At 42.1% G+C, this 14,214-nt stretch overlaps 2 protein-coding genes across 5 annotated transcripts in view; both read right to left on the reverse strand.

The window, feature by feature from the left end:
- The window catches only part of Mtrf1l (mitochondrial translational release factor 1 like), a 12,175-nt gene extending 8,940 nt beyond the window's left edge, over positions 1 to 3,235 (reverse strand). Inside the window, exon 1 of one of the 2 annotated variants that reach the window (XM_021221664.2) lies at positions 2,843 to 3,235. In XM_021221664.2, coding sequence (XP_021077323.1) covers positions 2,843 to 3,080 — 238 coding nt within the window. In that variant the 5' untranslated portion in view covers positions 3,081 to 3,235. The remainder of the gene's footprint in view (positions 1 to 2,842) is intronic. The other variant, XM_029533044.1, reaches the window with a different exon arrangement.
- A 9,010-nt stretch (positions 3,236 to 12,245) lies between these two features.
- The window catches only part of Rgs17 (regulator of G protein signaling 17), an 87,013-nt gene continuing 85,044 nt past the window's right edge, over positions 12,246 to 14,214 (reverse strand). For 2 of the 3 annotated variants that reach the window (XM_021221406.2, XM_029533023.1), the window contains one exon: positions 12,246 to 13,175. In XM_021221406.2, the coding sequence (XP_021077065.1) occupies positions 12,987 to 13,175 (189 nt within the window). In that variant the 3' untranslated portion in view covers positions 12,246 to 12,986. The remainder of the gene's footprint in view (positions 13,176 to 14,214) is intronic. The other variant, XM_021221407.1, reaches the window with a different exon arrangement.

Below are 14,214 nucleotides of genomic sequence, written 5' to 3' on the forward strand. Positions count from 1 at the left end.
TCTCTCTCTCTCTTTAAAGGTTTATTTTTATATGAGTACACTGTAGCTGACATCAGACACACCAGAAGAGGGCATCTGACCCCATTACAGATGGTTGTGAGCCACCATGTGTTTGCTAGGAATTGAACTCAGGACTTCTGGAAGAACAGTCAGTGCTCTTAACGACTGAGTGCCATCTCTGGTTTTATGATTATTTTATCTTTGAGTTTTCCCTTTCTCATTTTTTCTCTATGGACATTTGCAGCCTAGGAAGAAGGGGATTATATGCTGGTTTTGCTCTGAAACATCAATGTATACAGAGCTTAAATGTGTGTGCTTGGGCTGGTGAGATGGCTCAGTGGGTAAGAGCACCCGACTGTTCTTCCAAAGGTCCGGAGTTCAAATCCCAGCAACCACATGGTGGCTCACAACAATCCGTAACAAGATCTGACGCCCTCTTCTGGAGTGTCTGAAGACAGCTACAGTGTACTTACATATAATAAATAAATAAAATAAAATAAAAAATGTGTGTGCTTATCTATTAAAACCTTACATCAGTGGGAGGTGGGACAGTGCACACACAGGACCTCTCTTTGAGCAACATTTTACAGCTCTAGGTTCAATGGCTGCACCTCTCCAGAGGGTTCTGTTCCCTCTGATTCTTTAGGTAATGGCTGTTGCTATCAATTCTCCACCCCAAATAAAACACTAACCTGATAACTAGAATTTATGTTTAGATTTCCAGATTACAATAATCAGACTTCTAGTTAAAATTCTCATTGGTAAAATTGCCAGATTTAAAGATGTTTTCCAGTATAAGCTGAAAAGAGTGAGCTTAGCCTTTCTAAGTATTGGCACGCTCCTGTTTCTTGCAACTGGTTTATACAGGTTCATTTAGGTAATTCAGCCCCAGTGTCCCACGGGTCTGTCAGTTCTTTCTGGAACTCATGGTTTTCTTCTCCCCTTCTGCCAGATGTACTGCACTATGCACTCCTGCCTTGTTACTGCTTCTACATACTTCCATCTGTTAGTACCTACCCTGACCGCTCTGATCATGCGGGCACAAGAGCTGTCTTCTATGTCAACAGTGAGCTTTCCCTAAACAATGCCACTTCTTTGCCTAAACTGTGAGGCGCTGCCCTCAGTCTACAGAAACAATGCTAATCCTTTGTCTTTCAGGTCGCTGTGGTTTGAATAGGAATGCCTGTGTGTGTGTGTGTGTGTGTGTGTGTGTGTGTGTGTGTGTGTGTGTGTGACCCCAGTGTGTGTGTGTGTGTGTGCATGTGTGTGTGACCCCAGTGTGTGTGTGTGTGTGTGACCCCAGTGTGTGTGTGTGTGCCTGTGTGTGTGTGCCTGTGTGTGTGTGTGCCTGTGTGTGTGACCCCAGTGTGTGTGTGTGTGTGTGTATGACCCCAGTGTGTGTGTGTGTATGTGTGTGTGTGACCCCAGTGTGTGTGTGCGCGCGCGTGTGTGTGTGTGCCTGTGTGTGTGTGTGTGTGTGTGTGTGCGCGCGCGTGTGCTTGGCCCATAGGGAGTGGCACTTTTGGGAGGTGTGACCTTGGAAGAAATAGGTCGTGGTGGAGGTGGTGAGCTTTGAGGTCTCATATGCTATGCCCAGGGTGACACCCAGTCTCCTTCTGCTGCCTGCGAATCAAGATGTAGAACCCAGTTCCTTCTCCAGCACTAAGTCTGATGCATGCTGCCATGCTTCTCCCCTTGTGGATAATGGACTAAACCTCTGAATGTTTTCCTTTCTAGGAGTTGCCCAATAGAAACCCAAGCTAAAACAAAGTCTCTCTCCTGTCACCATCTCCCGTACCTATTCTGCACTTCTACCATACAGTACTTCTCAAGCTGTACCTTTATCCATGTTGGTCACTTCTGCCTCCTAGCCCTGTCTCCAATCCCACCTAACCACCTGTGATGGTTTGTATATTCTTGGACCTGGGAGTGGCACCATTTGGAGGTGTGGCCTTGTTGGAATAGGTGTGACCTGGTTGGAGTAGGTGTGTCACTGTGGGTGTGGGCATAAAATCCTCACCCTTAGTTGCCTGGAAGTCAGTCTTCCACTAGCAGCCTTTGGATGAAGACATAGAACTCTCAGCTCCTCCTGTGCCATGCCTGCCTGGATGCTGCCATGCTCCCACCTTGAAGATAATGGACTGAACCTCTGAATCTGTAAGCCAGCCCCCAAATTAAATGTTTTTTTATAAGACTTGCCTTGGTCTTGGTGTCTGTTCACAGCAGCAAAACCCTAACAAATACACCACCTCTTGACTTTAGCGATCCATTGTAATGCTACTTTCTGCTTTTCAGCACTGCTTTTTATATTGAAATTAAAAGTCCTTACTCTTTATCAGTTCCCATTTTCGTGCATATGAGAGTACTCAAGCTTGCGGGTGTGTGAGCACCCGTGAACGTCGAGCCCAGAGGTTGATCTCAGTAACCAACCTCAATCCCTCTTCCCACTTCATCGAGACAGGGTCTCTGAATCAAGCCTTGAGTTTCAAGTGTGTTCTACTCTACGTCTCTGGAGGCTTCAGGAACGCAGTCACTTTGGAATCTCGAGGAAAACGCGCCGAGAACTTGAATTCCCAGGTCTTGAGTTCTAACCATACAGTGCTACGCTCCTCTCGCACCGCAGCGGGTCAATGCCATACACTCACCTGCGGCTTCAGTTCCTCTGCTGGGACTTGTGAGTCTTTCCTGTGGCAACCCAGAACCTTAGTAACTTCTGAGGACAAACTGGCAGAGCACCCTGTCCAGGGACTGCTCTAGAGAGCCCAAGGGAGGACTATCAGAACCCTAGTGACAAGCTCCGGAACGCAGATGGCTTCCGAACCCACTAGAGCGGGTGGCTTACCGTGCAGCAATGACTCCGTGTCCCGCAGCTCCCGCTCCTTCTCGCTCAGCAGTCGGGCGGCCGCGGCCAGCTGGGGGTTCCCAGCGTCCAGACCTCCGGCCTCCGAGCTCACTCGGCGCTCCAGGAAGGCCCGCAGGGGCCCGCCGCGGGCGAGAAGCTCCTCGGAAGGCGGCGGCGTGCGGCTGAAGGCGCGGCGGGCCCACAGGCGCCGGGCACCGCTCAGAAACCCGCTCCGCATCCTGGCTGGGCCGCCCACTTAGCTGAAAATATCCAGACGACAATCTACGAAGGACTCCGATCCAGAAATGCCCTGCCGGAAATGTTGCGAGGACTTCCGGCAAAGCGTGGGAAAGCCGGGAGGTCCCCAAAAGTCAAAAGGTAAGCGGGCCGTGAAGTCTGGAGGGCGAGAACCGAATTCTCCGCCCTACCTTAGAGGAGGGGCTCCGCATTCTCAGCTCCTCCTCCAAGTGGGAGAGGTCTGGGACCTCAGCCCCGCCTCCTCAGGGCGGAGCTCCACCACCTAAGCCCCACCTCCACCGAGGGTGGAAGCCACCCACGCCTGAGTCCCACTTCAAGTGGGCGAGCTCCGCTGCCTAGGCGTGACCTTGAGATGGCGAGTACCTCCGATGCCTCAGCCCCGCCTTCAGACAGAACTCCACCTCCTCAGGCCGGCCTCTAGGGAAGCGCTCCAATGCCTCAGCTCCGCCTCCTCGGCCCCGCCCCCCCCCAAGGAAACTCCAAAAGCGCGGCTCCACCTCCTCAACTCCGTCTCTAGGGGAGGAGCTTTAACGCCTCAGTCCCGCCTCCTCGGCCTTGCTCCTAGAGGAAGCGCTTCCACCGCCTCGTCTCTAAGAGTGAAGCTCCACCTCCTAGCTCCGCCTACAGGCTGCACTCAGAAGCCTCAGCCCCGCCTCCAGACCGACCCCGAAGCCTGGACTCCGCCCTCAGGCCGAGCTTGGCTGCTCCCCAAGACCGGTTCGCCAGCGAGCCAGGCTGGAAGTGAACGGCAGATGTCTGCAGTCTGAAGGTGAAGGTTTGCTTCTCAAGGCTGTGAGGACTTGAAGAGACTTAAGGATAGTCAAGCGACCAGCAGGCACAGCGTCCACAGCCACAGAAGTCATCTATCTCCAGTCTTAATGGGTGGTCATCTGACATAGGTTCCTTTCAAGGGCAGGCATAGCCTACTAAACCTCCCAGTGACGCTACAGAGTCTATGTTTCCCTATCGTCACCCACCACACCAAGAACTAGCTTTCTCCGTTTCCTGCCTCACATTCTGATCCACTCAATCCGACTCTCCATTGCGCTCTCGCTTTCTTGCTCTTGCTCCCTCCTCCTCCAAATCCAAGTTAAAACTGACAAACGACAACACAGTGAAGCATTTAAAAACTGTCCTCATTCTGCTCTGAAGTTGTAACTCAACGGGGAGTACTCGCCTTAGCTTGCTCAAGGCTCAGTCTGCAGCCCTGCAATTAAAAAAAGGAAAGAAAAATCAAAAGCCTCCCTCTAGCGGACACCCACCCTCCTGACTACTAACTGATGCATTTGCAATCCAAAAGACTTAACCACTGCCTACCAGAGAAGTGGGTAATCGGATGTGAATAAATACAGACAAGCCACTCCCGAGGATGCAGAACGTGAAGCTTAGTCTACGTGCGAACTCTACTGGATTACTAGTTGTTTTTTTGAACCATGGTGGTTCACTGCTGATCAAACTGTTCTCTTTTTTAGAACCAAATGGGTACTCTTACGGTGAACACTAATCAAAACGATTGATTTCAAGATTATATAAAATGAATTTTGCATCCTGTCTAATCAATCCTTAGCATCACATACAAGGGCACTGGCATGAAGAAATGAAGCAGCTCTTCAAGTAATAGCAAGCAGTCCCAGCACCCCAAATGTCCCTTCCCGGTTTGCACCCAGGTGACACTGTATGTAAATGTTCAGCTGTAAGATAGAGGTTGAGCTGGTCTACAGAGTGAGTTCCAGGACAGCCAGAGCTATACAGAGAAACCCTGTCTCGAAAAACAAACAAACAAACAAACAAAAGATAGAGGTTGAGACCCGTTTTGTTTTCTGACCGAGTATAGAAAAGAATTGTCCTGTGTTTTCTATCTCTACCAGGAAAAAAAGTTATTTCTAACCCTAAACTCATTTTGAAGTTATTTTTTTGCCATAGAAATAAATGGTGAGAGCTGGGTGTGGTGGCGCACGCCTTTAATCCCAGCACTCAGGAGGCAGAGGCAGGTGGATTTCTGAGTTNGAGGCCAGCCTGGTCTACAAAGTGAGTTCCAGGACAGCCAGNGCTATACAGAGAAACCCTGTCTCGAAACCCCCCACCCCCCAAAAGAAAGAAAGAAAGAAAGAAAGAAATGGTGAGGTACTATGATTTTAGTTTGAGAAATCCCTCCACTGCACTTTTAAGACACCAGCAATTTCAAGAACATATTTTATTTCTTATAAAAAGGTACTCTGTTACATAACAAAGTGAAGACTCCACTAAGAAGTTGTTATACTCAGATAAGCATTACACCAATAAGCAAACAATAACTTGTCTAAGGATACATGGGAGAATTCTTTATTAGTTCAAAACATGTTAAGAAAATCAGTGTAATGCATATGCATTTTACAATAATACCCATAAATTGCCACAATATAGTTAAATGAAAACACCTATTATTTGATTTCCTTTGAAAGCTCAGACATATTTAGAGACTTCTGAGTTTTCTTACAGTATTGTCATGCTCAAATCTATTACATGGTAAGAACTGTAGCACTCTCAGGAAGTCTATTATTGTACATAGGGAAATGATGAAATCGGTTCAATGGAAGAAAAACCCAGACAAACTTGAGCTGCAAGAAAAAGAGTCTGGCGTATCTATTCAACTATGAGTACCCACAGGTATTTTGGTATTATAAAATAGCCAAGAAGGGCTACTCTTGTATTCATGTACTCAGAACCTCTTTGTGGTCCACTAATAAATATATTGGTAGAATACAAAATATGGAAATAGATCACTAAGTAGGATGAGCATGGAAGTAAGAAATTGTACATGTTCAAAATGATGTATTTCACAGAATTGAATTCATTAAAATACTTTTTATTTTTAGTATTTTGCAAACTCTTTTAAAATCACACACAAGAAACACTATGACAAACAGGTTAAAGCTTGGGGAACAACATCAAGTCTTCTACATTTCAGCATTGTGTACATTGCTCAGTGGATGGTACATAGGAAGGCATTAAACACGAGTAATAAATAACCTCTTGCTAAAATCTTCAACTCCACATGTGTGCAGGATCTAGATAAGCAGGCAGGTTGTTTCAGGGAAGAGAGAACAGTTGCGCTTTTATTAGGTAGATTATCCAAGCTACCACTGCCTTGGACTTATTCCACTTCCTAATCCATTGCATTTTCTTTATAGTATTTATTCGTCGTCCTTTAATGGAGCCTAGTATTCACGCTAAGAAGTCGGCCAGAGTTGGGTTTTTTGTTTGTTTTTTGTTTTTTTTTGGGGGGGGGTGTGGGAGTGGGGGTGGTTGTTTTTCTTGCTCAGTGTAAATCCAGGACCTAGTTCCCTCTGAGACACCTTCTTTGCATGTGGATCACTTGGCAGCAGAGAGGCCATACCCAACAGGCAATGCTTGAATCAGGTGACAGGGTGAACAGCAACAGCAATAGCAAAGAGGAGCCCAAAGCAAGAGTACTTACCCTAGTGGCATGTCCCTTTTAGATACCATGTAACAAGGTTGGCTATTCGGGGCTGGACAGGTGGCTCAACAGTTAAGAGCACTGAAGACCCTGATTCAGTCCCCAGAATCCATGTGGAGGCTCAACACCATCTGTTGCTCCAGTTCCAGAGGACTCTTTAGGCCTCAAGTGCTGCACACATATGGTCACATGCAGACAAAGCACTCAATCACATAAAATAAAAACAAATATGTATGATAGAAAGAACAGAATAACATTATTCCTTCCAGAAACTAAAAACAAACAAACAAAAACAAAAACAAAAAAAAAAAAACCCCACTCATCTAAACAGGAGAAGTCTTGACAAATCCCACCCTGCAGAGGGATGCTCTGCACAATAGACATCATTTCCACTCACAACTCTCAAGGTTTTGAAAAAACAAGAATATTTAGAGAGAGTCACAGCTGAAAGGAACACAAAGAGAGGAAATAATGGGGGGTCATGTGGTTACAGGATGGGGAGGGCAAAGAGAAGAGGCGAAGTGTCAGGATGATAATGGAGTGGAGCACAGACTTGATGGGTCAATTTTAGTTATTAATTGGGAAAATTGCTTCCCAGACATGTAGAACACATGAGGGCATTCTGTACTGACTTTATCATTTTCCATAAAGCTGAAAATATTCAAAAGTTTGGTGAAATTGTTAATGAACACTTAGCCACTTGTATTCATCTTTCTATTCATAGTTTCATGACAGAATCGACAAAGTCACATTAATATTGAAGGGATTTTTTTTTTCAATCATGCTTTATGAAATTGCTTTTAGCTCTGTCACCCACTGGCATACTTGGCATACTGGTAACTAACTTGATTCTATAGAATTCCCATCCACAGGGATGGTCATTTTATTTCCTATGTCTCCATCTTTGCGTGTGTGTATCTGTGTGTGGTGTGTGTGGATGTGTCTGTGTGTCTGTGTGCTTGTGCATGTGTCTCTGGGGGTTATGTCTGTGTGTCTGTGTGTATATGTGTCTCTGTGTGCGTGTGTGTGCATTTGTGTGTGTGTGTGTGTGTGTGTGTGTGTGTGGTGTTTGTGGTGTTTGTGCATACCTGTGCATATTTCAAAGTTTCAAGTATGTTTTTAAAAAGTAAGCAAAGAAAATAGAAGACCCAGGGAAAGGCAGTGAGGAACAAACGAGAAAAAGATGTAACGAGACACTGGAACGGAAATGTCATGGCGAAACCCTCTTTGTGTGCTAACCTAAACTTTCCAAGGAAACATGAGGAGAGAGAACAGTGGAATGACACCAACTACAGACCTTCCAAAAAATGTGATATTACTAGGCTGAAGAACTCCGATCAATTATTATATGCAACATTACTGTTCCCATGGACACCCCATATTCTTCATTTTCAGATGAAGAAACAGATTCAGAAAGGTTATATGATATAAATACAACTTGAAATCAGCTGTCATTTCAAAATGAAATGTGCCCAAATCTTAGACAGTTTGTTTAATCATCGGTTTAAAGCCCACATATTTCTAACTGTTTAAAAAGCTGAAATGCTGTGATAAAGGCACGAATCAATGGAAAACTTCACAACAGAAGACACTTGATATAAGTCATGAGGAGGGGACTGAGTTTCAGATTGCATGCATGACATTAAAATAGTTCATGTGTTTGTCAGCACGAGTACTTTAGATCACGGCGTTTTCTAAACTTGGAGTTTTATGTCATGAGAATCAGAGTCCACAACCCTTTTGCCCAATGAAGGCAACACCCCATCTCCCTGTGTTCTACAGAATGATGGTCTGGTATAGTCTCTTCAACCAGTGGGAAAGAAAACCGTCCCTTATGGCTGCTTAGGACTTTTATCTGTAAGAGTAATACTTTTTAACATCCACAGAAATCACAGCCAGTGCTCCTCCATGCACTGTGTGTGTTACAAAGATATTATAACGATATTATAATCTTGCAGACATGTTCTGAAAGAAGGTTTGATAGGTTTTAGTGGTAAATATTTGCAATTGTGGCAAGTGGAGAATTACTAAGATTATTACACATGGTATGCTCCTTTCTAGGGACAGCACTTTATGTTCATCAGAAATTTAAGAACAGAAGAGTACTCAAAAGACTTAAGACTAGATACTTTGGAGATTGGTCATTAACTGCCTATCTAAATAGATAGGTAACCCAGTCTTTTGACCGTATTTCCTATTTCAAAATAATATGTCAATATATAAAAGCTGAAAGTATTCAAAAATTCATGTTATGTCGGGTTCTAGATGTATCTTCTACCTTTTTAAAAACAAATTGATGGTTCTTCAAAAAGTTCATCTATCTATGCTTTATTTTCATTCCTTCCACTTAAAAACCTTCACCAAAGCACCTGAAGTTTATTTGTTGCAAGTGTAGTTTCCATAATTACAACGTGACTTTTTTCTGAGACTATTAAAAAAATTCTAGAAGAATGAACTTAAATTAAGATTCAAGTATTTTAAATTAGCACAATGGGAAGGGAAGTATATTTGTTTTCTTTCTTTCTTTCTTTCTTTTTTTTTTTTTTTTTTTTTTTTTTTGTTTTTTCAAGACAGGGTTTCTCTGTGTAGCCCTGGCTTTCCTGGAACTCACTCTGTAGACCAGGCTGGCCTCGAACTCAAGAAATTCGCCTGTCTCTGCCTCTCAAGTGCTGGGATTAAAGGCGTGCGCCACCACGCCCGGTGTATATTTGTTTTCAACAGATAAGCCTTTATCTATTTCTACACTCCTTTGACACTTAACTATCAAGTAAATATGGCACATTCTGTATACTAGGAGACATTGAAGGACAGTAATAAATGTTCTAGGCACAGTGACACACTGTTAGAACTGGTCATATATAAATATTGTAAGACTGTTTTAAAGGCCATAATTCTAATTTTGACTTTTACATTTATAACTTCAGTATCAAAATCCTGTTTTGCTTACATTCATATGCCCTTGTCATGCCGTCAGAGCATCGGTGCTAACTTTGGATGACGTCATAATAAGCCAGAAAGAGAAGAGTTCCCCCCTCCAGCACTAGCATGTCTGTGTGTAAGATCCACCTATGAAGAAGACATCTGTCTTTGAGTTACCGCTGTATGCATCACCTACACAATCTCCTTTTCTTTCCACAATAGATATGCATATAGACAGGTACTATAGAAAGTACATTATCCTCTTATGTGTGCATTAGCAGATTCTGACAATATGCAAAGTTATCTTGGCCATCGTAAATGTAAGGTGCTTCATTTAAAGTGCTAAGGTCTCCCCAGGGAGCGATTCACCCACTAGAAATGAAATCACACTTGACTATGGCAAGTGTTGTGCTCTTTAAAGGGTGGCAGACACCAGTTGAGGGCTTTTGTTTGTTTATTATAGCTCTGTGACTTAAACAGAAGAAACCACACCATATTTTAAAGACTGGCATAGTCACAAGTCCACAGACACACTCTTCAAAACTTGAAACATTCTCAAGTGAAATAAGAAGCCATCCCCCCCTGAAATATGAATTTAGCATAGAACTGTTCACACAGCAATGGCTCATGACAGGGACTGTGCAAATCGGCGTTAGAACCTCCTCAGAGAGACTTCGTACACAGGCTCAAAAGACACAGCAACTTTGAAATCAAACACTGCCAATGCCTAGGTTAGAGATGAGGACTCTCTACAGGCCCTCACCTCTTACATTTGGTAAAATATTAAATGCATTGTCAAGCAGACAGCTCGCCCAGTAGTCCAGAGCATATTGTAAAGATCACCTGTGACGGTACGTCACTAGCATCCACGTAACTGGAATATAATGAAGTCTACATCGAACACAATCATGCATGCAGGGTGTGGTAGCATATTACATTTCTCCTGGTCATGTGCACCAATTCATTGTGCCCCGAACACAGAAACGAGGATGATGGTATACTATATAGGTGTATACATCATATTAGCATAATAAACACTAATCAAGGAAAGAATCAAATCACTCAGAGCGGTGGGTGGGACTTCACAATGGAAGTGATGATGCTTTTACGTTTTCTCGACTGTTTAGGAAAAAAATAGGATTTTTTTTTTGTAAACATCTTCATAACTATCTTTTTTCTCAACAGATTACCAAAACTATTCAAATAGTAAATATCTAGGTGACATGAGCAAAGCGTATCTTAAACACACTAACACTTTCAGGAAAAAAAAATCCACAGGCATTTGTTAAAAGATGAATATTATAAATATCTTGCATTTAAACTACAGTTTCATAAATAACGTATTTAAAAGTGCTGAGCGTGGTAGGATAGTCAGCGGCGCCAGTGTAAACACAACGTTTTGTTTTTCCACTCTGCAAATTGTTTTTTTTTTAAAATCCCATTTTGTCAAACACTGCAACAGTTAAAATATTTGCATAGGGAATATGTAATAGCCCTTTGAATCATAGCTCCTGAATTCTATATAAATTAGAAAATCATATTCACTTAAAAAACAATTCTTGAAATGTTTTAAATTTATGGAAAAAGAAACATGATGCCAACCTTTCAAGTAACATAAAGTTAAAAAGAAAACTCCAAACTTGTGCTTTAAAAAAATATGTTTAATAAATTAAAAAAATGAGAGGTAGTTAAAAATGACAAATAAAACCTATAATTTTAATATCATCCTTAATATAAGGCCTGTATTCTCAGTGGATATAAATCTTTTTAAATCTTTCATTTTTAAAGGTTACTCAACATATACTCATTGAGTTTGAGATTAAAAAAATAGGCTCCAGGGGACTTTGATATTGAAAGGTAAGACCTTAATATAAATATGATATTGGTTGTAATTTTGGTTTTGTGCACAAGACGATACTGTTCTGAAGGTCAGAAAGACATGTCGTGGTCCGGGGAGTATTTCATGTAAAGAGTTAATGTAGTTATAAAAAATAATATTGGCAGCTAGAAGGTTTGAGCACTGTCCTGCCTTTTAATTATGGACAAGGGTTAAGAGTTTGTTTTTAACAATGTTAAAATAAGTCTTTCTTGAGAGACGACGTGAAAACAGTTAAGGTCTGACATTGAAGGTTTTCTTCTTTATAATCCTTTGTAAAATGTTGCTTAGGAAAAACTTAAGCTTTTCACTGGATTATACGTTCAAGGTGAGCACGCCACATGCCAGATGCGGTTCCTCAAGATGGTTTTTTTACAGTGCTACATGTAGGCATTCCTTTACTATGTCTTTCCCTTTGTATTCCCAAACTGAATTATCGAGCTTTTTATTGTTTACCTGCTGACATTCATAGGTTTGCATAACTCGTTTAGAACCGAGGAACCATTCTTTAATAACTCAGTTATAGTACTGGACATTTGATATATACATAGAATCTTTTCTTCTTTCAGACCTAAAAACAGTATCACTCTTGGAATTTTCAATGAGACAGGATATCTGCAGATTGTTTTGTGCTTTTAAAAATTTTTCTTATTAGTTTTTTTATTTTATTTTATTAGTAAATTAGTTTTGTTTTCTCTTTCTTTCTTTCTCTTTTTTCCTTCTTTCTTTTCTTTTCTCTCTTTTTCCTTCCTTCCTTTCTTTCTTCCTTTCTTTCTTTCTTTCTTTCTTTCTTTCTTTCTCTTTTTTCCTTCTTTCTTTTCTTTTCTCTCTTTTTCCTTCCTTCCTTTCTTTCTTCCTTTCTTTCTTTCTTTCTTTCTTTCTTTCTTTCTTTCTTTCTTTCTTTCTTTCTTTCTTTTTCTTTCTTTCTTTCTTTCTTTCTAATATTGCAAACTCTTCTGTAACAAAAATGCCAGAATTTGGGCAGTGAACAACCAGAGGGCTCACACAGCAAGATCCTTCAACAGCTACTTTTTTTTTTTTTTTAACATGTACAGAAAAATTGGCTTCAGAGTCCGTATACTAAACACAGTCTGTAGCATGGTTAAATATCACTGTTACATGTTTAAAATAGCCTTGGTGTGTATCGGATTATGCTTTAAAAAAAATGCAAACCACAGCCAATTTGTTGGCAATTGTTTCTAAGAGACCATATTGCACAAAAGTCCTTAAATACAGATACAAGGTATGCTACTGATTTAATAGCACAAGTAAAGGGCAGACGAAGCAGTTGTACTTTGCACATGCGGCCTCTAGAGATGCACTAGGGGATTATTCAGAGGACTAGGAACACAATTTTCTTGCAAGTAGAGCAAGTGTTGAATCAAACAAATGTAATTTGGCAATTCATTGTCTCCTATAGGCTGTTTTTTTTTTTTTTTTTTGTTGCCCCAAACAGAATCATGGATAACCTTGATAAAAATGGAGGCAAGAGACCTTCCTCATTGTCTTTCCCCAGCAGCCAACCTGTAGTTTTTCAGGAATTAAATTTCTGATGTTATTTAATTACTTTTATTTCCCATCCCAGCCCTCTGAAATGATTTTTTTTTTTTTTTTTTTGGCCTGTCAAATGAAAATTAGGATTCAGAAGTACAGCTGCCGGTACTTTCCACAAAAGCTTTATAGATCTGCGAGTTCAAGAATCTTGGGAAAGAATCTCTGTGCATTAGGGTGTAGATCTGAAGCTGGGCATCTTCGTACATATGTGGGCTGGGGTCCAGCAGATTCCTGTTGATCACCTCTCTAACTCGAGAATCCAGGCTGACCTAAAAGGAATGCAAGCAGATATGTCCACGTGGTGTTTTTCAAATAAAAGACATTGGTTAAGTAATCATGACATCTCAGAGAGATTTCATAGGTTCAATCTCACACTCACAACACTCACACCCACAACACTGGAGATGGTCCTTCCAAAGGCTAAATAATGCTTACTGATTTCCCCTCCCTCTTCTAATGCTGAATTAAATAATGGGGAGAAAAAGAAAAAGAAAGAAACTAGAAATTTGGTTCACAGATATCTTGGCTCCTTTGTGTTGATTTTCTCAACATGTTATAGAGTGCCAGAGAAGAATCAGGGGCTGGAGAGATGGCTCAGTGGTTAAGAGCACTGACTGCTCTTCCAGATGTCCTGAGTTCAATTCCCAGCAACCACACGGTAGGAAGGGCTAGATTTGTCCAGAAATGAAGGTCAGCAATTAATTTCCTCAGTATGACCCAACCAACTTAAGCTAAGAAACCTTTTCCTTCTTTTAATTGAACTACATAGTCTTCTTTGTTGGAAATTCTCTTTTTAAAAAGATGTTTTGGCTTCTGGTTTCCATCTGCACCCAGGAGCGGACCCCGTTCTACAACCCTCTGCACTCCAATCCCACCAAGAGAAAGCTTGTCCCCCAGGAGTGCTGACACACCTAAGCTAAGAGGTGAGACCACTACTACTGCTCTAATACCTGTCCCGAGTGGGACCCGCCTGGGGCCCAGTGGACAAAGAAGCCACAGTGCAGCTGGGGACACCATCATTCCAGTATCCTTCTCTGCTCAGGAACTAACCCAGTGTTACAACCCTCAGCACCCTAATCCCACCCAGAGAAAGCATGATCCCCCCAGGACTGTTGACACACCCAGGCTCACAGGTTCACAAGAGGGACAAGCTCTAGTCAGAGATAGCAAGTTCAGCTAATACCAGAGATAACCAGATGGGGAGAAGCAAGCATAAGAACATAAGCAACAGAAACCAATGCTACTTGACATCATCAGAACTCAGTTCTTCCATCACAACAAGCTCTGAATTCCCTAACACACATGAAA

This window comes from Mus pahari, chromosome 21 (genome assembly GCF_900095145.1).
Source record: "Mus pahari chromosome 21, PAHARI_EIJ_v1.1, whole genome shotgun sequence".
NCBI classification, from domain to species: domain Eukaryota; kingdom Metazoa; phylum Chordata; class Mammalia; order Rodentia; family Muridae; genus Mus; species Mus pahari.